This window comes from Eschrichtius robustus, chromosome 10 (genome assembly GCF_028021215.1).
Source record: "Eschrichtius robustus isolate mEscRob2 chromosome 10, mEscRob2.pri, whole genome shotgun sequence".
Lineage (NCBI taxonomy): Eukaryota > Metazoa > Chordata > Mammalia > Artiodactyla > Eschrichtiidae > Eschrichtius > Eschrichtius robustus.
Genome location: NC_090833.1, coordinates 72,577,577 through 72,601,437, shown reverse-complemented (window position 1 = coordinate 72,601,437; position 23,861 = coordinate 72,577,577). Strand labels below are relative to the sequence as shown.

The window sequence follows — 23,861 nt, the reverse complement described above, 5'->3', positions numbered from 1 at the left end:
CTTGGGAGTCTCAGGACTTTAAACATCAACTGAAACGAAAAATACGTTTCACAGGTGAATACCAGTGAAATGGTCCACATTTCAGAGAGGAAAGGAGCTGGCCCTCTGTGTTGATCAAGGTTTACACTCTTACAGTCCTACAGTGGATGGGGGAGAGCCCCTTGTTCTGTGCTCCACAATGCATTAATGAACTACAAGATTTTATATGTCCTAGGGTAGCGGCTCTTAATTACAGTTTCTTTGAAGTTCTGTAGAAATATTTGTAGCCTCTCAGCACTATTAAGGAAATATGCCTTCTTCTGTTGACGTTTTATTTTGTTCACTTTATTTTGGTATAAGCTACTTGGGGTTAAACACTAACTATAGTTTTCAGTTTTCTGTGTGATGACAGTTAAGAGTAAAATAACCTTAGTGGCCAGAATGGAGTATTGTGGCCCTTTATAACACTTCTGAGTTAAAAAAAAAAAAAAATACTCGTGACCATAAACCTTCCTTGTCTTTTATTTTCTCTTTAAGACTAGACATACTTGCTGTTTTGGAGCTCACATATGACAGTATTCTACTGTCTGTATCCTACAGAGGAGCTATGTTTTTAACCTACCTAATGAAAACACTCAACTACTGGGATTAATTTGAGGATTTCCAATCAGCCTTTCACAATTTGTACTACCCTGAGGGGGTTCCTGTTAGCTGTGACTTTTGTAGAAGAATGTGAAGTTAATCCAATTTCTATGTTGATTGCTATGTTAACTGTCTTAATTTAGCAATTCAAATTTATCTGCCTATACCAAACAAGAACTCTGCTACAAAACTGTGGGAGTAGTTGATTTTATTCTTATTATGCTCTTATCCTATTTTAGGTTCTACAGCCAAATAATGGCATGGAAATTAATAATGCCCACTGAGGTTGGAATGATTCATCACTAGATGGTAGTGTATTCTAGCCTATAACCAAGATTGAGTTAACCCCTGGCTTAACCTTGACTACGGTGGAGGTGTATAAATGACCCTGTTGAAGAATATAGATTTTTAAAGTTTAATTACATTTCACAAAAATGTAACTTATTCTCATTATCTTCATCTACTTTGTCTTTCACCTATTGGGGTGAACTTAGAGATTTCTTTTTATTTTGAATTCTGACAGCTTTAAGGGGCTGTCATAGGTTACAAGACAATTTCTGACATGCTATACTCTTAGTAAGTAGTTTCGTCTTTTAAGTTCTGATTTTCAAAAAATTTTGCATTTTCTATTAAATGAATCACTTGCTTAATTCTTTAAAGAATCCATAGATAAAGTGAATAACTCTTGATTTAATATTATAAACTCAGATTTTCATATGTTGGGTTTCCTTAAGGAGATCCCCCCCCACCCCCAAAATAAGACAAAACTTTATATAGAAGTTTAATCCCTTACTTAATCGTCATGTATTCCTAGTGCCCAGAAAGTAATAAATGAATTGGTTTGTTTGAATGTGAGCAGTTAGAATCTAAACCAGTTTCTTGATAATGAATTTAAATAGTTTACTGATGTAATTATAGTAAGTACTATAGTAAGTAATATGTTTCCTCCTGCCTAAGTCCACTTCTCACCCTGATTGGGGTCACTGTCATTCTACATCTTGGTTACTGCAATTATTTCTTGATTGGTCTTCTTGTTTCCACAGTTGCTTGCTTCTTCCACACAATCATATCCAGTTTATTTTCACAATAGGCACGTGCTACTGTTTTTGCTCAAAACCTTTCTGTGGTTTCCTTTCTTTTTATGGTGACTTCTGATGGGGTTTAGGACACACTACCCCAAAGTATGGTACCTTGGCATATTGCATATCTTAAGCTGAAGAAGTTTGAGAAAACTGCAGAAGCAGAAAGGTTATTCTGACCGTCTCCCTCTCTCTTCTTCCCTGAAACAGGTAGTAAAATTCCCATGTGGAAGGTACCCTCCCTGTACCAGGAGGAAGGAAAACATTCTTACCACCCATACAGGGATTTGGGGCCTGGAAATCTGTATACAAGCAAACCTTGTTAAACTAACCCTTATCTTTTTAGTTTAATCCTTATCACTTACGACCCCCAGCCCAAACCCCTTTGTCTTGTCAATTCTTCACAACTTTATTGTTTATTTATCTAAAAGGTATATAAACTTCCTGCTGAGATCACTTCTTTGGATCTTCATTCTCCTGTGAAGACTCCCATATACATGTACCAATTCGATAAAATTTGTGTGCTTTTCTCCTGTTAGTTTGTCAGTTTAATTTGCAGACCCAGCCAGAACCCTAAGAGTGTTGAAGAAAACTTTTTCCTCCCCTGCACCTCCAAGATCCTATGTGGTCTGGCCTTATACCTCTTAGACTCATCTCCCTCTGGCCTCCTCCTTGCTTCACCCTAGCTGGTCTCTGCCTGGAATGCTTCTCTTCTAGATACCCCTGTGGGGATGTATTGATTTACTTTTAAATCCGTAACAAATAACCATGAACTTGGTGCTTAAAACAACACAGATTTATTATCTTACAGTTCTGAAGGGCAGAGTCCCCTTATGTGGGTCTCCTGGGCTGTCATCAAGGTATTGGCAGGGCTGCGTTCCATCTGGAGATGCTAGGGGAGAATCTGTTTCCTTGCCCTTTTCAGCTTCTGGAGGCTCCCCGCATTCTTTGGTTGATGGCTCCCTTCCATCTTCAAAGCTGGTGACTGTGGGTTGAGTCTTTTTCAGGTTGTACCACTCTGACACTGACTCTGCAGCCTCCCTCTTCCATTCATGTGGACTCTTCTGATTACGTTGAGCCCACCTGGATAATCCAGGATAATCTTCCCATCTCAAGGTCATCTGATGAGCAACCTTAATTCCATCTGTATCTTAATTCCCTTGTCATGTAACGTAACATGTTCACAGATTTCAGAGTTTAGGATGTGGGCATCTAAGGTGAGCCGTTATTCTGCCTACCGCAGGGGCTGGCTTAACTGTCCTTTAAATCTTGGCCAAAGGCTCACCTTCTCAGTGAGATCTGCTGTTTAATACTGGAAAGTGTCCATCCTCCATCTCCACATTTTCAGCACTCTTACTCTGCTCTACATTTTCTTTTATTCCAAAGCACACTTATTTCTAGCTAATACACTGTTTTATACATGTGTACACCTCCTATTGCAGATGTACACTCCAGGATATTTCTTCATTGCTGTATCTCAAGTACCTAGGACAGTCCTTAGTTCATGGGAGCTCTGAGCAGATGTTTGGTGGATGAATGGATGAGTGAACAGAGTGTGAAGATTAAGCCAGTCTTCTTCACTGGCTTTGTTTTCCTGTTGCCCAGCATAGAAGCCAGATACGGACCTAGAATGAAGGAAAGGACTTGGGACCGACCCCGTAAACTCACTTGCTTTACTCTCTTAACTGAAAAGCTTTTAATTCTGCCAGCTCTAGAACTACAAAACCTCAGAAAGACTGGCGTCAGAAAGACTCTGCAGTTTGTCTGTAGGAGCCATAAAGGGCTAAGAGACAGAGAAATGTTAGCATTCACTGCCAGAGAACATTCTCCCTGTGACTTCTGCAGCTGTTTGTTGCAGTGTCTCTGGCAGCTCTTGGACCCTTGTTAGCCCCAAGGCCAAAAATCTGAGCTTGACAAGGCTGAGGAATCCTTGGAGCTGGTGAGGCAGCTAAAATGGTATGGGGGTAGGGTGGGGAGTTGACAGGGATTCCAGGATTGAGGAGCTCTCTTGAAGTTTAAAGCCACAAACGTTTATTACTTTAGGAATGACAAAGCAAAGTGAAGAGGCTTAAAGAAAACAAACTAATGGCTTATTCTTAGAGCTGACATGTCAGCCCCATGAGTGCTTGGTTGACTCTTCTGTTGTTTTAATTCAGTAAAGCCAAAACGTATCCTGAAAATGCCACTTTAGTGATTTGAATGGGAAAGATAAAACATTCTGTAGGAATGGTGTCTGCTAGACGACCCCACCTGCTGCTTACCCAGCTCTCATTTGTGAGCTCTTATTACTCACTTCACTGAGTATTTCTAGAGCTTTAGCTACTTGCCTTGAGTTCCTCAAAGGAAGATGCCTTTTGGCCAAGGCTGCTGTCTTTATCTTAATGGGTTCCGCTCTTAAACTTTAAGATAACTTGCTTCCTTTCATCTTGTGACTTGGCCTTTAGAGAGGTTTGATGTCATCTGAGGGAAGGCTTTGCACTATACTGATTCTGCCCTGGTTCTGTGTTACTCGAGGCATTGAGAACCCTCTAGCTGTAAATAAGTATCCAGACCAAGGTCACTTTATCCAAGCCAGACCTTTTGAGTGTGAGAGATGCTTGCCCTTGCCCCTAGCTATGATTCTTGATGTTACCTTTTGTGTTTGCTTATTACATTTTCTAGTTTCTATCAAATTAAAACCATTTGAGATCCATAGCTTAATTATGATGTGTTTTTAAATACCTTTGAGTTAAAATTTAATTTTTTCACATTTACCTGTACTTCTGCTGTTTTCTTGAAGTTAGACCCAGATTCCAGATGCCACAGCTCCATAACCCTGCTGGCCAGAGGGTTACCATGTTTTTGGATTTGTCTTGGCTTCTGGCTTTTTTGTAGTGGGCAGATGGTCATAATGGGCTCTTGAAATAGCAATCCACAACTGATCACTCAAAAGATAGTTTCCTTTTTCGTGCCATTTAACAAGAATTTGGATTTCAATGGGTGAGAGTGGCTGATGGAGTGTGCCAAAAAATGAAAATATGCTTTCATAATTATCGACGGTTTGAAGTACTTGAAGTGAGATAGAAGAACAAGCTACCAAGTTTGCATGTTATTTAGAAAGGTGATTGCCCTTTCATGCTCCAGTTTTTTTAAAAAAGGAACTACTCTTGTCCTTACATCTGTTTTTGAATGCTTAGTCTGTACAAACCCCTGAAATGGAAGTGGGATAGGTAGGACGGAGGGCCTTCCGGGCAGCTGGAACTGCACGAGCAAAGCCAGAAGAATGTATGGTTTTCAGTGCACTGTGACGGATTGAAGGACAAGGAGCAGTTCAGATTTTCAGATGCTTGAATAAGTGGGCTGGTAAAAGCAGTTGTAGAGGATCTCAGATGTTTATACTCTGAGTAATATAAGTCGTTGGTACTTTATTTGATAGGCAGCAGAGAGCTATTGAGAGTTTAGGAAAACCTATCTGGGAAGAGTGTTAAGTGTGGATTAGGATGATGGAGGGACCTTTTGGGAGGCTGTAATTTGGTGGTCCAGGTAAGAGATGAGGGCCCAGATCAGGATGGTGTACATCGCAGTGGACAGGCTGTTGCAGATAGGTAGGCCTCACCAGGGTGTGTGCGGCGACCCTTTCAGCAGTCCTGCTGTGACTTTAAACCAGAGATCTGATCCCTGAATCAGGTGGATTCTAGGTCTTGGAAACCTTTTTTCCCCTTGCAGACAGTGTACTTAATGAGAATTCTCAGACTATATTTAGTATGTTTTTGATTAGCCATCTGTCTTGTTTGGTGGCTGTCTGAAGGAGGTTTGAAAATAGGAAAGAAGCTGATTACTTTAGTTTTCAGAATTTTTTATTAGGAAGTTTGGAAAATAGAGACTTTTCTTTTTCTCTTCATGTGATCAGGAAACTGTTAGTCCCAGCTCTAAGCAGTCAAGCAGTAGCATTGGTTTCCTAAAGTCCATTATTGTAAGAAACTTAAGATATGAAAGTACATAGAGGGCCATTTAAGTAAAAAAGGAAAAAAATCCCATTTAAAAAGTCTTTATAGAAATTTGGAAGTAGACTATGAGTGAAAACATAAAGGCCACTTCCTCCCCTGTCCTCCACTCCCTTCAAAATCCATGCTCCCACCGAACTGACACCTCATCGTTATCTCTCAGAACCCAGGGAAAGTTTAGAATATTCTAGACTGATCTATGCTCAAGTGTCTTTTCATAAATTATTTCATGGAGAATAACAAGAGAAAAAGTAGTCTCAGTTGACACAATTGATGTCTAAATTAAGAGGCGAACATATATTGAGACATTATTTTTTTTAAGCTTTAAAATTAATGGTTCTCTGTTGCTGGAATATGGCCTTTTATTTTCCTTCCAAAGAGTTTCAGAGCCAGTAGAATCTATAAATAGTGCACAGCCTGGTTGTCTGTGGTAGATTGAGTAGAGCAGAATTGCCTGTCCTTAAGTGAAGGGGAAGTAGCTTTACATTTTTAGTAACTGAATTGTTGGCCAGCATAAAGGTAAGGGCCATGTGAGCAACTTATTTATAACTTCCCATAAAGGTATGTGTCTGCCTCAAGCAGAGAAACTGTCTGGGGTGCTTGAAATGTAAAAGTGCAGTAGAATCATTTTCCATACACAGCCTTCCTAGCTAGTTGGTGCAATAAAGTGATTGTTCGCATCCCTGGGGCTTTCAGAAAGAGGGGTGTCAATAGATTAGCTCATTAGCCTCCGCTTCCTGCGGAATGGAAGGGATTCATTAAATTCGAATCTATGGTTTTACGTAGTGAAGAATGTTTAGGTATTAACTCCTGAGGGTATGGAGGACATAAATTTAAGCTTGGTTTAACCTGTTAGGTGTGGTCCTCCTAACTGTTCTACCTATGTAGTCTAACCACAATCAGGTTCTTGTCAGAATACTTCATGGCTATGAAAGCACTTTATTTTTTCACAGGTTCAGTTCAACTATGTTTTTTTTTTTTTTTTTTTTAATAAAGGACATAGAATCAGACTGAATTCCCTGGTAACAGTGGGAGAAGGGAAGAAGAGTAAAACATTTTCATGGCATTCCGTAAAGAGTATGTTAAACCCTTTAGATAGATGCCAGAAAATGGAATCTGTTGTCACATGTTACAAATTTCATCGCACTGGCATCAAGAGTAAATCACGTACAGCCAGGTTTAACTCTAAGGATGAAATTTTTATAATCATAAATATGCACGTAAAAGACATTTTCAGCCCTCCTTTGTTACTCATTTATTTTCATAGACCGAGTTTTTCTGAATATTATGTTGACCATTTAAAGCATCTGCATATATGGCTAAAATGTAAACTTTGGCTTTTGTGCCAGTATTGTGGCTCTGTTTAGTATTTGGGCAAGTTGTAATAAGTGGTAAATGGCCCATTAACTATATTGGAGGCCTCATAGCAACACTCATTTCAAATTGTGCTGGGTTTACAATTTACATATTAAAAAATGTTTGCTTGATTTCGTTCAGGGACAAAGCTGACATCCTATATAAACATTGCTCCAAACGATCCTATTTATTGGTCCAATTATTTCAATTGAAAGATGCTGGTTTACTGCCTCTTAGTATATGTGAACAATTCTCAGCAAAACTGTTAGAGATCCTTTGACTATAGTGGCAGAAAAATCTCACAGGGTTTTGATTCACTTTTAATTTTAAGTCCCAGGATTAAGGATCATTTATTTATAGTGTAATGTAACAGTGTAGGCAAATATAGCTTCTCTTAATGCCCTTCTGATATTTTGGGGAAAGAGTGCTTTTATGCAAAGCATTCACTAATGACTGCCTTTTCTCACTCTAAATATAATTTCATTCACATTTCCTCCCTTCTCCCACATCCTTAAGAGATAGGACAGCATGCAGTGTTTTGCTTCATTTTATTATTTAAAAAAAATTTTTTTAAGATGTGGTTTAAGGTAGTTCTTTAGGATAGATGCCAAGGTAACTAGTTAATACTGTTTTAAAATCAGGCTCTTAATTAAAAATGCTTAATTTGTGCAAGAAAACTACATGTTAAAATGAATTTGGAAAGATTAGATTGGAATTGCCTCAAATTCAATTAAGCCACACTGCATGGACGTGCTGGGAATATCAATACAATCACTGTAAATTTTGTACAAACTGATTTGTTGCATTATCTTGCTCATCTAACATACGGTACTTTTTGTGTCCATATTGCAGACGGCAACTCCAAACTAACATGGCAGTCAGACTGTGTGATGTGGCTTCTCTGCTTAGAAGTGGTTCGTGGGCAGCAGAGCCTTGGACCGGGGTCTGTGGGATTTTTCTTAAATTCTGTAGGCTACTTTTTTTTTTAGCATGTTGCAGGAGTGCTGAGGCCATACCAAACACTTGAACTTTACATTTGGCGTACTAATTATTCTTACATTTAACCTATTGTGGTATGGCCATCATTAGGATGTAAAGCACATTGCAATTTTAGTGGTACATGTAGCATCAGAACCTGCTTTTGTAAGTAACTTTTTATTATCTTAATTAGGATTTAGTACAGCCTCAAAAGAGTGACAAGCTTTTTAAAAAAAAAAAAAAAAAGTTTTGGTATGGTCTGAATACTAAGTTACCGTAATTCTTTACATTCTGTTTACTATGTATTTTTTTGGTTACTAAATTTTGAAGTTATTTATAATTCCTGATGCTTAAAAAAAAAGTCGAAATTGTAAATCTGGCTGAAAATTATTTGCCCAGTAACTGTTGAAAGAGTTTGCATTCTGTGAACAGTTGTGTTGAGCCTATCAATGGAATATGCATTATTTGTAAAATATAGCACATTAGTATCATTTTATTCTGAGCAGATGGTCCTATAGCTGAGAGATGCTGTAATTTTCAGCGCACACAGCCTACTGCAGCTGTTCACTTGAATGTTGGCGTAGGAGCTCATTCTTGCCACCTGAACATGGAAATAAATGTGCAATTAAGTGAGGAGTGTTTGTTGTCCTTGCTAAATCCTGCTAATTTCTGTCAATGAACGCTTATATATTTCAAATGCCATCCCAGTGAGCTTTAGTCCGAATCTCTTTGTTGGGTCTCATATAGTCTCCACATATACCCTAAGGTTTGAATAGTGATTTGTTTTAATTGGCCTTGGCCACTCTCATCTAGTAGCTCATTGTTTTCCTAACTGCTGGGCAGAGGTTAATCCCACAAGCATTTTGCTGTGGAAAGAGTGACCCATGGCTAATATTCTATAAACTGAAACAGTTACGGTTTATTAGGAAATCTGAAACCTCCTTTCTCAGTTTCAGATAAATTTGTTAATTATAATAAAATGCATATCTTGAATTGTTTCGGGTTTTTTTTTATATAGATTTCCAAAGGTTCCTTTATTTTCTTTTACCGCCCCCCCCCCCAAAGTATTCTCTGAAAATACTTGCTCAAGAGAGGTAGCTTGCAGTTTGCAGAGTAAACAACCCATTTCTTTGAAAAGGAAATGAAGTTCTGGAAGGGTTATAGGTGGTTTGATATTTCATAGATAGCCTGGATTTTTGTCTCCTGTTTTTTATCCTGGTAGCACTGATTCTCGTCCAGTCTGACCAGTCTCAATCTGTCCTATGCTGGCTTCTTTTATAAATATCTCTTGGCAGTAGAGATTTCTTCCTATTGCTTATCCACGGTTGTGCCCTTTTATTTTTCTTAGGCAATATGCTTTTTAAAAGACTTTTTTTCTCTTTTCTTGTAACAGTCTTTGCCTCTACTTCGCTTTTTTTAATTTTACCTCAAATTCTTTGCCTTTTATATGTTAAAACTTCCCTAAAACTAGCATCCCGTCTATTCAAAATTGTCAATTTTGAGAAGTACTTCTTTGTGGAGCTGAGAGATGGATGAAATATGAAGGATAATCCTTTCAGTGATGCTTTGATTTTTTGGATTCCCCTACAAGCTTGGCTGTCCAAAGTAGATAGCTATTGGAGGATGGTTTTAGAGAATTTGGGGCTGTGGTTTGTAACTCTTTTGCTCAAAGAGCATAGGATTGGTTTTTAGGAAACTAGATCCAAATTTGCTTACTAAGTGATTTTTAGAGTAGCCTGAACAGTTTGAGGCCATTTCCCCCAACTCTGCTATTTATTCTGTATCTGGAGTTTATAGATACCTTATCACTTGCATTTTCAACAGGCTTACACGCTCAAATGAAAATTCCTTGGGCTCGTCTGTTTGCAAAAGTTGATACATTTACATTGTTGTTTTGGTGGACTGGATAGGGATTTTTTAATTTTTATTTTTCCTTTAAAGTCAGAGTCAAGGCAAAATACCGTTTTGAATTGTTTGGGGATTTTATTTTGATACTGTAGGTCAGCTACCTTGTTGGTGATCTTTAGCTGCCAAGGTTGACAAGAATGGCTTGCTAGATTCTACAAGGTACACTAAGTACTCAGTTTATTCCCCAAGTTATCCTACAAACCCTTTTGATGCCCTAACATATAACATTTGCTATTTTCTTATTTCTTACCAATGATAGAGGTATAAGATATTGTCAATTAAAAACATTTTCAATATGTAACCAAAACAGTACATGTTGACAAATTTATATTTTTTTAAAGTACTCTTGCTCCTTGATTTTAAGTTAATGAATGTGTCAGTTTTAGAATATTTGAACTTCTAGGCTAACTGAATATCTCTGCAAAGTTAGGTAGATCATTTTTTTGGGCTTGTTTTTGGCAGCATGTTAAGCACTTTTATTTTCTGGTATTTTTAGTCAGGGTTTAATTCTATGCTCTTTGGTACTAAATTTCCTCAAGTCTGTGGACACACAGCAGGTGAGTAAGGGTATGTGAGTAGACCCAGAATGCGGTTCTAGAGAAGGTCAAAGATTTAAATTGTGCTTATGTGCATGTATGGGAATATGTATGTGAAAAGTACAATTGTGATCTTAAATCTAATAGCTTAATATGAAGTAAGAATTAGCATAGGTGTTGCACTTTTTGAAGCTTTGTTGTAATTTCAGCAGAACGACTTGTGTTTAGTGACAAGTGTTTAAATTCTTCGATGGAATCTCTAATAGTTTGTGAAATATGAATTCTGACATTTCTTATCTTCTGTTTTTAGCAGGTAATTGCTGCCATGGAAACACAACTGTCTAATGGGCCAACTTGCAATAACACAGCCAACGGTCCAACCACCATAAACAACAACTGCTCGTCACCAGTGGACTCCGGGAACACAGAGGACAGCAAGACCAACTTAATAGTCAACTATCTTCCTCAGAACATGACACAGGAGGAACTAAAGAGTCTTTTTGGGAGCATCGGTGAGATAGAGTCCTGTAAGCTTGTAAGGGACAAAATAACAGGTATGCAGTTTTATGTAAGGTTCCTCACGTGTAAAGGATTGTGTTTTAAGGTATGGGAAAATAAGTTTACTGCTTGTAAATCATTCAGTGCTAGACTTTTACACATCTAGATTTTCTCTCTGTTCCTGGCTACATCAACAGTATGAAACTTAGTTTTAGAGAGTTTCAAGTTTTCCTTTTAAAGCATAAAATAATATAATAACTAGACTTTTTTATAATCTGAACTATACAATAACATCTTTAAAAAATGCTTTAAAGGTGTGTGTGTGTCTGGAGCAGCAAGTGTCATGTTAACCTTTTAGTTTTGAGATCTGTGAGCTTACATGATTTAGCATTTCAACAATGAAATACAGGGAGAATTGTTTTTTAGGAGAGGAAAAAACCTCTTAAAATGTCCTTTTTCTTAAGTCTCTGTAGTCCTCCTTATGTATGACCAAGTAAATGGTAATATTGACATTGTCAATACGTAAATATTTGTACTGATACAATTTGAGTTTGGTAAGATCTTAGCTTCTGGAAAAAGTGGTGTATGAGCGCTCCTCTTATAAAGATAAGAATGAAAAGATGAGTATTTGGCCTTTAATGATGGTATATTTTGAATATTGGGTAGTGGAAAATCTCCTTAGTATTTTGTAAGATTTGACTAAATTTTTAGAATAAGGCAAAACCTAATTAAGGAGAGTGTTCTTGTCAGAGAAGGGTTAATGCTTCCTGCGGGAGTTGTTTCTAAACACTGAAAATGAATGAAGTGTAGACAGACTCTAGCTTTTTCATGTTACTGTTAAATTTGAGTGATGGTGTGTATTAAATGGCTTATAACCAAAATATTAAGCTAAATATTTGAAATGAGGAAAGGATACTTAAAGGCAGTTTGAGGAGTTGGACCAGGAGTCTGAACTCTGACTGGTCATATGACGTTGGTCAAGTCAACCCTTGGCTTCAGCTTTACGTTTCCCTTGGTAAAATGAGGTAGAAGGCAGAGGAAGGGGTCCCTAGCTAATTTCTGAGGCCAATTCTGACTTTTTCTGAGATGGTACTTCAGCTGTTCTTTTATCAAGACAGCAGGGCTTATTGTCTCCAGGGTGACTTAGAGCTGTCACCTGGGCTTGGCCTCATAGTCGTTATTTACTTGAGATACAGTTTGAGGTTCACAGAGAGAATTTATTCATTAAAATCAAGTAAACCAAGTAAAAACTAAGTAAAACCTGGTTGTCATCAATCCATACATAATTATATTGTAACTAATTATGTTACTTAGATGTTCACCATGATTATCAGGAAGGTTTCTTTTTTGTTTTTGAATATTGATAATTGAATGGATGAGATTTTTCCATTTCTTTTTCCAAAATCAGTGTGAGCAGCATATGTAAAATTTATACGTGAAATTTATTAAAGAAACAGTTTTTGAAAAGTTGGGAAAGGTAGAGAACAAAGGCTTTTTATTACATGTGTCTGTCCTGGTACTGAATTTTATTTTATGTTTTTAGCAAAACAGCATCCTTTTATATGTGAATTTTGCAGTCTCTCCGACATAAATGTGATAAATGGTTTGAAGGTTTTGACATAAATGATGAGATTTCTGGTTTGATTGCTTAGTAGTTATTCTTATTATTTTAAAAAATGTTGCTTGAACTAGGCATAAAGGTCACATTTTTTGTTATGGTAGATGAAAACAGTAAACCAATCATACATCCTTTGAATTAGGCATTTTCCACAGGAAACATTGCACAGATTTTCATCTCTTACCTCTGGTCAGTCTTGAATTATCTTACTCTTCTGTAAACCTTTTACTAGAGCTGTTACGTGGCAAATTGGATAAATTTGACTTCTGTATCCTCAGACCCTTTGCTTCTCTGGCTTTATGTGGAGGATGGTAGTAATAGAACCACAGCGCATGGGTAATCTGAAAAGAGTGCCTGGTTAGATACTTAGATACTGGCAAAGTGTGTTAATATTTGTTGTCCGTTTCTTTCACTCCCTCACCCCATTGCCTTTTCAGGGAGAGCTGGATAATGGAGGTTTCCACCATAGTGAAATTTCTGTTTAAGATCTCTCATAAGCTGAGTCCCCAAGAAAACGAACAGTGAGCACCAAGGTCAAAAGGTGTTTTTTCTAAGCTTAGTTCCATGAGATTTAGTCATAAATACTCCTCAAAATAACTGTTCCTCTGACAGACAAGTTTGAGAAAAATCTGTACCCCGTAGTTTTTAAGAACCGTATTGCAGATCATTAACATACTAAAAACTATATTAAAATCCTGCAGTAAAGAAACCAGTTTGATTTACAGTTCCCCAGTCTTATTTAATCACAGAACTCATGGCGGGGGTGTGTGTGTGAAAATACCTCTTTGACACTAGATTTCCATTGAACATGTTGCTTTGGAAGTCATTTGTTAACTGGTTATCAGAAAATCTATAATTCTTCCATAAAACCTGTTCACGTCAATAAAATATGAGCATGTTTCATAAAATGAACATCCATGATAATGAACTATAAATTAAAAAGTTGAGTAGGCACATCGGAATACTAAGGACCTCTTCTAGCAACCCTGTTTTGATTTGGCCCACTAACGTCTTATTCTTGGTATGGGTTAAATCAGTATTTAGACGGGTCAGAATTGTTTAGCTTCAAACATAAAATTACCTTAGATTTTTTTTGTTATTCTGAGTTTCTTAGTAAATACTTGTATTGAACAAAATAGTCTAGTAAATAGATTTCTAAAACTGGGTTTTGAATTGTTGCACTTGGCAAAGTGGGCATATCTTCTGAAGAAGCTACTATTAACATATCTCTAAAAAGGTTTTGAAAGAATCTGTGGGGATTTGGACCCTGCCCTGTGGCGTTTAGCATTAGTGATCTTGAGCAGTTTTTCAGTATATGTTTTTAGGGTCAGGGCAGAGTTTCTCAGTCCCTCTCTAATTATCCAACTTATTCTACCTCCTGGGGAGCTACCAGGCCAGCTCCTGGTATCTGATTTTGTAGGAGCGGGAGCATTAATTGATTGGGTTGTAAGAAAACTGGGATCACTTTGTGGGAAGAAAATTTAAATCCCTCCTTTTCACTTTTCTTAAGTCTTTCCTTACTTAAATAATGCTAAAATTAAGAAACTGTATTTCAGGCACAAAATACCTAGTTAGGAAAGTATGTGCCTCTTTCCTAAGTCCTAAAAGAGAGTATATCATTTTTAGATTGTGTCAGTGTTAGCGAATTAATGTCACTATTTTGATAGAATACGGATTAGGGAAATACATTAAGAAATGTGTTCAGTTACAAATACAATTATCTTCTCTCTAGTCGAAATTCTATTTATTATGTTGTTCGTCAGGCTCTCGCTTTGGGCTTATGCCAGCTTTATGCTTCACCCTGTTTCCTATCTATAGGCATTAATTGTGAGAAGCTACTGCTGTTTGTACAGCTTAGCTGATGTCGGTCTGTCCCTTTGGTTCTCAAATGCACTTCAGAGTCCTTGACACCTGCTGATGCTGCAGGAGTGAAATGGATTTTATGATGCAGGGAATGAATAATAGAGCGTTGAGAGTCAGAAAAACCCTTGAGGTGACCAAAGCCAACTCCCTCACTGACAGGTGAGGAGACGCCCAGCCTTGTTGACATGTCGAGTCCAAGACTACACATCTATTAAATGGCAGAGCAGGGACCCTAATTCTGGTTTTCTCATTCTTCCCTAGCATGTTTCCTCCTTGCCTTTGTTGGAGGGCCAGAACTCACTCTTTAAAAACTAAGCACAGGACCAGCTGATGAATTTCTAGTGAGACATATAACTTGTACAGGGGTCACTAAGGGGCATCTTCTGTGAGTGGTGAGTCTTCCACAGGAGGAGAGTGGAAGATTTTTGAGGGTCAAGGAGTGAGGGGTACATAAAACTAATGAGAGCATCCATGCTTCTCTAGAAACTTTAAATCTATGGTTGTCAATTCAGATAGTCTAACCCTGTGGTTCCCAAGTCTGGCTGCACATCCTTACCTGAGGAAGTTTTAAAAAATAAAGATTTCGGAGGCCCTGGGAATCTGTTGTCAGGAAAGCTCCCTAGGTGATTTGATGGGCAAGTGAGCAGTTTGGGGAATCATCGTCTTTATGGTCAGTAGAGTACCTGCATTGGAATCGCTTGGGATGACTGTCAGAAATGCAAGTTCCTGGGCCCTGCCCACATCTACCTATGGAATCAGTCTCTGTAGGTAGGGCCTGGAATGTGCCAATTACCTGGGAGTTATTGACTTCTTTTCCTGAACATTTTTCAGGGAGATAGAACCAGGGATTTCCAGGTTTATCTGAATTCTGGCTGGAGGTGGGTGGGACAGGTGGGTGTAACTGCAGTGCCTAATTGTACGGCAAACTAAGTTTCAGATGCTGTTCCCTCCCCTGCTTTTGATCTCCTGGGGGTCAGGACTAGAAACGTTGAATGTAAAAAGTCACTGGGCTGTGTCTTTACTGACCTGTCCCTAAAAGAGTGTGTGCGTTTGTAGGTATGTATGTATGCACGTATGTGTCTGTAAGTGTGTAATTAGTTTTCACAACTCCAGGATAGCTTGTTCTGTAGCTGTTACTTTTCCTTCAAAAAGAGGAGATAAGAGAATTATAGTTGAAGACCTCAGGTAATGAGTGTTGCTCTTTTTAATTTTGATATGATAGCTTCATTCTTAGCCTAGGAATTGCTTGAGGTGGGTCCTATGCTGACCCCATAAGCTGCCAGTTAGAAGCTTTCAGACAAAACGGAAAAACAAAGGCCAAAAGAAACATATAAAAATACAAATTACAGGGGCCCAGAGGAGGGGAGGGGCTTTGCAGATGTAGATTATCTGTGGACAGGCAGTGCCTCGGATGGTAACACAGACCTCTTTTTTTTTTTTTCCCCCCCTTCCTGAGGGCCCATGGGGTAAAAATCTCATACAAAATGTGAGGGTTCTTAACTTATGTCCCTATTGCTTCCTGAGAACTTCAAAGTTAGTTTTAATGCTGGTTTATTTTATGAGGATAATGTGATTTTCAAACTTTATTTTGATGGCGTGATATTTTCCCCTCCTCTTTTTAACAAATATACTCTTGGCTCCTCAGGATTGAAACAGATAAGTGGTATGTTATAAGTCTAATGCATACCTTCAATTTAATAGCATTTTTTACTGTGATGAAGTCAGTCAGTCACTGTGAGCCCAAGGCTGTGATGAACACTAATGTGAAAATGTGGTTGTGTGCATCAGTTACAGTCTTAAGGTCAGCTGTTACTTGTAGGTATCCATAGTATCAAGAGATGAAGAATTCTGATTCTTGCAGACAAGGTACTTGAAAAGAGCTGGGTGGTTGGGTGGGTGGGTAGGTGGGTGGTGGTAGCTTAATAAATACCTCATTTTGCTGATTCTGGGTGCTATTTAATTAGAAATTTGGCAGGTATTCACAAAACAAGATATTCACAAAACAAGATAACTTGGCAGCACAGGGTAAATGCCTTGATGCCTAGTGTATTAACTGTGGACTATACATTTGAATATGGCTGTCTTTAGATTTTAGTGGCTAAATTTGTATAAAATGAAATTTATATAATATGAGATGAAATTTACTTTTTTGTGGTATTGAAGAAACTATTTGTCTATTTATCAATGTATCTTTAAACCACATTATTTTTCCATGTACTCTTGTTTCTTCCAAACGTCATGACTAATCAGTCATTTAAAAAATTTGATGTTACTACTTGATGTTACTGGCTTTTTATAAAGTTTCAGGGAAAAACTTTAAAATTTATTCTTTCAGGTTTATTTTTCTCCACCCAGACCTAACTTGGGTGTTTTATAGAACAATTTTCAAAGTGTCAGTCTTGATTAATTTAGATGAAGGATTTCAGGATGATGAAATTAGAAATTTATAAGATTTAAGAAACCAAGTACGGTTTTTTTGTTTTTGTTTTTTCTTTTTTTAAAAAAATCATTGTCAAGGAGGAAAAACTTTCCTCTACCCTCTTAGTTTAATTTGCAAGCCCCCAATTACTGAACCTAACAAAAGATAGGTTATACAATGTTATATGTCCACTGTATCTCAGTGAAACTGGGGGAAACAGGGATTAACAGAAGAGGCAGCACAGTTTTTAGTAATATTTCACATGCATTGGAGTTCACAGAAAAAAAGTGAAGCAAAGAAGTTGTCAGACTCTGGGGCTTATATACCATTTTAACAAAGCAAAGGGGGTTTGGGTTCTGAGGGTGGGTAAATTGTAGGGGAGTGACCAAGAAAATACATAGGGGGAACTAATGGAAGACGAGAGCTATTTTAGCAAGGTTTATCTATGCAGATTCATCTTGGTGCTGACTCTCCATCCCCAGTGGTAAGAGTTGCTCTCCTCTTCCTGGTATAGGAGAGGGGAACACCTTCACAAGGGAAATTTATAACCTGCTTTTAGGCAGAAAAGGGTAGGGCAGAGAAGAGTACTCTTCCTGCCTCTGTTGATTCTTAATTGTCTTTAACTCAAAATATTCCTTATGCCTATAGCTGGCATATTTGAGGGGTGGCAAGGCATATTCTGACTCTCTTCACTATGAAATAAGTTTAACTCTCAGTTAGCAGACTTAGAAAAGTTTCTTCTGATAGCCTGTGGTAATGAAACCTTAAATGACTAGTTTCTGGGAAGAAAAACATCTATTGTGAGGATGTGGAAAAGTTTGAAAGAGAACCATTCCTGATTAGTTTGTAAATCATCTGGATTTTTGTCTCTCTGATTTCTTGATGGTTATCTTTGTATTAATTTGTTTTATTCCATTAGAAGGAAATGAAGAAAAGTATTGTAACTCTCAAAAGCAAGTTACACAGTTCTCCAGCAGCTTTTGAGGAATATTTACTGTGAAAATGAGGTTGAACCTGTTGGTTAAATGAAGTTTAGGAGTTTTGATTCTGTGCTTTCTTGGCAGCCATAGATAAATAAATTAATGAATAAAAATTAAAAAAAAAAAAAAAAAAAGAAAGTTGTCACTGGGACTTCTAAGGATGACCATACCTGTTTTGCCAATAGATTAGGAACATAGTGTTTTAGTGCCCTTGACTTTATTCCGTTATTAGTTTGATACAAAACATAAACTTTGTTAATGTATGCAAATTCATAGAAAACAGAATACAGTTGAAGTTCTTTTGTAAGGATTCACCCCTTGAAATTTAGCAAGATATGAGTGCGTGTGTGCTCTTTGCTATTCCAGACCTTTCCACAGTGTTTCTTCTAGTTTTGGTTTACTTTCACATCAGAAAAAGTATACATACATCTATACATCAGGTGGTATAGAATAGAAACCACTTTCAATTTATTACTTAGTGGCTGTCATCATAATGATGGAAAAATGTAGATGAGAAAAAAGATGAACTAAATGGAAGAACATACAGAACAAATTCTGATCCAGGAATCCTTCTTCTTTTTTAAATCTATAGAATGCAAAAAATTCTGTTTCTCAGGTATGCAATTGATGTATCAATCTGCTTTTTTTTGGGTGGATTTTACTCTATTTTACTGCCTTATCTGTTACACTACCTTAGCACCAGCCTTTGCTTTCTTAACTTTCTAAATTATGAGTAGAGCAAAGTGTTTTTCTTTTGCACCTATTGGAACATTTCCTTTTAAATATTACTTGAACAGAATAGTTGATCGTTGAAACTAAAGCTGTGCTTCACAATTTGCCACCTTCTTTTGAGCTTGTTCTAAGTTACTTGACTTTCAAATCCACTGCTGCTACTGAATTTTGAGAGCTGGGGAAACCATCAGAATGTCCTTTCCAGCTAAAAATGCTAACTTTAAAAAATATTTTCTGTCATTTTACTTGTGAGTGTCTTTTGATCTGTCAGGCCCATGCAGTGGCTCGTTTAGCATGTTTTACTTCTTTTTTTTAAATTTAATTAATTAATTTACTTATGTTTTGGCCGTGCCATGCAGCATGAGGGATCTTAGTTCCCTGACTCAGGGATTGAACCCGGGCCGTGGCAGTGAAAGCATCAAGTCCTAATCACTGGACTGCCAGGGAACTCCCTAGCATGTTTTACTTCTTAATGTGTCTGGTTTTGCTTCTTAAAGTATCAGAACGTCAATTTTTGACACCATTGGATATCCTTTTTGTTGGTTATGGTATCTGTCATACATTTTTTGAGAGACTTCAAGCTGTAAAGCAACATTGGCAGCTCTTCCAAGTATTGTGAAGAAATGGAGCCTCATTTAAAACTATCTTTTTTGTGATCTAACTACTCAGTAGTCTCTTACATCATACATCACTGTAGGTAATTGAGGGGTGATGGCAGAGGCCATGGTCTAAGACCTGCTGTCCTCCCTGTTGGAGGACCCCTGCCCATCCCAGAGGGTCTTAGACACAGGCTCCCTTGCCTGGCCCAGCCCTACCCTGAGCCAGAGCACAGGGTAAGTGTGTTCAACCAGAAGAACCAGGAGGGCTTTCCTGTCTTTCAGATCAGCCTGTCATCCACTTCTAGCATGCTGTGCCCGTGCTGAAGAAGTTCATTTCTTTGGAATCCAAAGAGCAAAAGTTGCACAGGGTTCCCTGAAGCCTAGAGCCTCTGGGTGGGGCTGAGTGGGAGGAGGGGAGACAACCATCTCTACCTCTTGCAGCCCAGGAGACTGACCATTTAAGAAGAAGAAGAAGAAGAAGAAGAAGAAAGCAATATTCAGTTTAAACTGTGTTGATAAGCATTTCTTCCCATCTTTCCATGTGAAATGGACTTTGAATGCAGGGGTAACAGTACTTACCAAACCCCTATGTACACTAGGGTTGTTATTAGCTTAGATTGGCATGAAGTTCTTGGGATTAACACTGAAACAAAATGCCTGCTATCTTCAACTCTCCTGCTAGGGAGGTGGGCTCATGAGCACTACTTTTAGAGGTTTTAGCCTAGGAAGAACGCGTTACACTTAAGTTTAAATCCCAGCCTCTAGCCACTTACTTTATATGAGCTGTTTGACTCCCAACTTGAGTTTCTTCCATAAAGTGCCTAGCACGTTGGGGTACTCTCTCTCTCCCCAGTCCCTTCTTACCAGTTAATATTCATTTGGTTAGAAGACAGTTGCAGATGTTTTTTTCTTTGGGTAAACTGATTTTTGAAAAAAATCTCCAAATAAATCTGTTGTCTTAGAATTCTTAGGTTTTCTCATGATGTGGGAAGTTTGCAAAGCTTATTTCCTGTTCTTTGCTTTCTAGGTGATTTGACGAACAAAATTGATTTTCTAGGGGTGGGACAAAGTGGGAGTAGGAAATACAAGGCAGGACTTGGGAGCCCAGAAAGATGATTAATGATATTACACCAGCCTCTCTGAACTAGAGCACTGGAATATGGAGTTATTGCTTTGTGTGGTATTGGGTGAATGTTATTCAGAATGAATTAGCTTGACTTAAAATATGGAGGTACTCTAAGCCAAGCTTCCCCAGTGGAGTGTTATTGATCTGGAAGGTCCGCAAGTTGTTAAATTGAGCCATGAGGTATCAGATAGTTGAAAACTAACTGAGGCTTGTTTTCACTGTTACTGACAGCTTCTTCCTTAAGATTAATACCCCTTTAATATAAATTGTAAATACCAGTACTAAATATTCTAATTTCATAAAGTAAGGTTTTCAAGTAGAGAAATAGAGATCTGTGTGTGTGGATGTTAAGAAGCCCAGTATTCCTGTAGTGTTAGCAGATCAGAGGACTTAGAAAAAAAATTGCTGTCCCTTTGTTTTCTTTCTGTTGAAATATTCATTGAAAGCATTTAAAGCATTGCTTTATTCAGTCATCACAGATTTTACAGATTCTAGTTTGTGTAAGGGGGGGGGGGGTGGCGATTTCCATGAGGGCATGGTTAACTTAGCAGATGCAATTTTACATCTTGTTTTCCTTTTTTTGTTAAATCCTTATGCATATTGTGAATTAGAGTTTATTTTTAGCTCTTAATGGGTTCTTTTCTCATCATTGTACTTTTTGTTGGAACTCTGTTTTCTACATAATGCTTTGATTTTGAAGGGGGAGTGTATATGGCTCACAAGTCTTGTATCCATCCCCAATCCCCACTCCAACTCAACTAGAATTTGCATTTTTTTCATTTGAGGCAATAGATCTGGTTATGTTACCTTGTAGAGTAGATGTGGTGATGCCCTTGACTCTTCACAACCTGTTTGACCTTCGGGATTTATCCTGAGAAAGTCAGATTCTCCTTTTAAAGTAAGGTTTAAATGAGACATATCTGCATGTAAACAGGTAAGCCAGAATCATTTCATTGTATTCAAGGTCACTGGAGCCTGAGGGAGCAACTTTATTTCTTCGCGTTTTGATGCTTTAAATCCAATCTTAAGGAGTCACTGGGTCATTAACACAGTGGCCTCCAAGATACTATGTTCTGAATCCTTCTTCCTAACCCTGATACTTGTCTCTGAGAGCTTTTTTCATACCACTGAAATGAATTATAATTTGCTTTTAGTCCACTTTAAAATGTGTCTAAATAGGCTGGTTATGGAGTGTCAAATCAATTGATATCTATTCTATAAAATAAAGGCGCTTTCCTAAATGATCTGAAATCATATCTAGCCCTAGAATTCTGTGACCTTTCTCTTTTGTGAACATAACTGCTAAGTTAGCTCTTCTTAAGCATAGTGCTTAGGGATTCTGACATGTATTCTGACAACATACTACCTTTTCAAGCAGAATGATTTGGGATCTAACATTTAACCTCAAGATATTTAACCAGGGTTGTTTTTAGACCCTTATATTCTTGGTATTTCTGGACCTTTATTTCAGGGATAAATTCCCTTCATTCATGTTGTAATCAGGTTAAAATACAGAATTGTCAATACTGATTTGTTACTGTGTTTTTTTATCAATACATTTCCTTTTGTAAGTGCTGGAAATTGGAAGCCTTTCCAAAAAGGCATGATAAGGTTGTTCACTGCATTATATTCCCCAATTGCATATTTGGGAACATTAAAATAGACCTAATGAGCTATTAAAAATCAGAATGTGGAATCTTCTGAGCTTAGGTTCCTTGATTTTTTTTGAGATTTTAGTTCTCTGAGTGTTTATGGAAAACAACATATGTGGACATAGCCATCATGTAAGGAGGTCATCTAGTATTCTTTCCTGGTTTCTAGAGCTGGACAGCAGACTTTTAAAGAGTGCCTCCCCCCTTTTTTGGGGGTGGTGGTGGTGGTGAGATACTGCAGATGAACTTAATTTAGTGTATACAGTTCTTAGGTGATTTTGGGTTGGTGAAAGTAAACATCAAAGAGGGAGGAGTGAGGCTTAGCTGTTTCTCAAGACCAAATTCTGCACGTACAGACATCTAGCAAGCTGGCCCTAAGTGACTGATACAGTTACTTTGCAAGCTTAATGAAGTCCCAGTTCTCTGTTCTTTTTTAGGTGCTTCAAACACACCTTTTATGAAATGTTCACTTGAGGCTGACAGCATTCCAGAGATGGGGATCTGTGCCCTCTGTTTGAGTCGTGCAAAAGGAAATCCTTCTGAACAAAGGCTGAACCCAGGACCATTTCATATTTAGGGGTCCTATCCATAAGGGTACAAGTTAAAGCCACCTTGGATTCTTGTGTCCTGTTTATACAGGGATGGGTAGTGTCTCTAAACTACTTTAGCACATCTGCATATCTTGAATACCTTTGATTTTACCAATGAGACCCCATTTCTAACTCTCATTACACTAATTAACAATAAGTAGCTCAAGGAACAAAAACCCATTTTGACATTCAGTATACTAATTAGCAGAGAAATGGTTGTTGATTTAGATATGGATAGTAGATAGTCTTGTAACTAGTCACTTTTGGAGGTTGGTCCTTACTTGTGTTTTGCTAGTTAATTATTCCTGGACTGTGTGTGCATTCAGGATAGTGTGTTAGATGACCACTCCTAGGATTAAAGCTTAAAACTACTGGCACATAAATAACATCACACTGATTCATGACAAAAAAAAAATTAATTGTGGTAAAATATATATATAACATAAAGTTTACCATTTTAATCATTTTAAGTGTATAGCTCCATGGCATTAAGTATATTCACAATGTTGTGCAGCCATCACCACTTTTTCTAGAACCAGTTCATCATTCCAAACAGAAACTCTGTACCCATTAAACAGTAACTCCTCACCCTGTTTCCCCCAAGCCATTGGCAACCACCATTGTACTTTTTATCTCTATGAATTTGCCTATTCTGGGTACCTCATATAAGTAAAAAGTGAAATTGTACAGTATTTGTTATACCAAAGTACTTTATTTATTTTTTATAAATTATTTTATTTACTTATTTTTGGCTGTGTTGGGTCTTCATTGCTGCGTGCGGGCTCTCTCCAGTTGTGGCGAGCAGGAGCTACTCTTCGTTGCGGTGCATGGCCTTCTCATTGCGGTGGCTTCTCTTTTTGCGGAGCACGGGCTCTAGGGTGCACGGGCTTCAGTAGTTGCAGCACGCGGGCTCAGTAGTTGTGGCTTGTGGGCTCTAGAGCACAGGCTCAGTAGTTGTGGCACACAAGCTTAGTTTCTCCGTGGCATGTGGGATCTTCCAGGACCGGTGCTCGAACCTGTGTCCCCTGCATTGGCAGGCGGATTCTTAACCACTTTGCCACCAGGGAAGCCCTACCAAAGTACTTTAAAAGTAAATTTTATATATATATATATATATACACACACACACACACATATACACATATATATATAATTTACTTCTAAAATACTTTTAAAAATAATATGTATAATATTTATAACATATATATTGTATATATAGTAATTGTTTCAGGAGATAGTAAGTTTCTTTGGACCATGGGCTTTTCTGCGTATTTTATTTCCTTTCATTTCAACTTGCCTTTAGGAATCAACCCCTCCCTTTGA

General features: G+C 37.8%; 2 protein-coding genes across 7 annotated transcripts in view; one reads left to right on the top strand and one right to left on the bottom strand.

Annotated features, from left to right (window-relative positions):
• LOC137770960 (putative uncharacterized protein ENSP00000383309) overlaps positions 1 to 2,821 on the bottom strand; it is a 51,253-nt gene extending 48,432 nt beyond the window's left edge. Inside the window, exon 1 of the mRNA XM_068553997.1 lies at positions 2,510 to 2,821. Within this exon, the coding sequence (XP_068410098.1) occupies positions 2,510 to 2,821 (312 nt within the window). The remainder of the gene's footprint in view (positions 1 to 2,509) is intronic.
• A 5,089-nt stretch (positions 2,822 to 7,910) lies between these two features.
• The window catches only part of ELAVL2 (ELAV like RNA binding protein 2), a 71,423-nt gene continuing 55,472 nt past the window's right edge, over positions 7,911 to 23,861 (top strand). For 4 of the 6 annotated variants that reach the window (XM_068552366.1, XM_068552365.1, XM_068552361.1 and 1 more), the window contains exons 1-2: positions 7,911 to 7,982; positions 10,772 to 11,015. In XM_068552366.1, coding sequence (XP_068408467.1) covers positions 7,911 to 7,982; positions 10,772 to 11,015 — 316 coding nt within the window. The remainder of the gene's footprint in view (positions 7,983 to 10,771; positions 11,016 to 23,861) is intronic. The other 2 variants (XM_068552364.1, XM_068552363.1) reach the window with 1 other exon arrangement.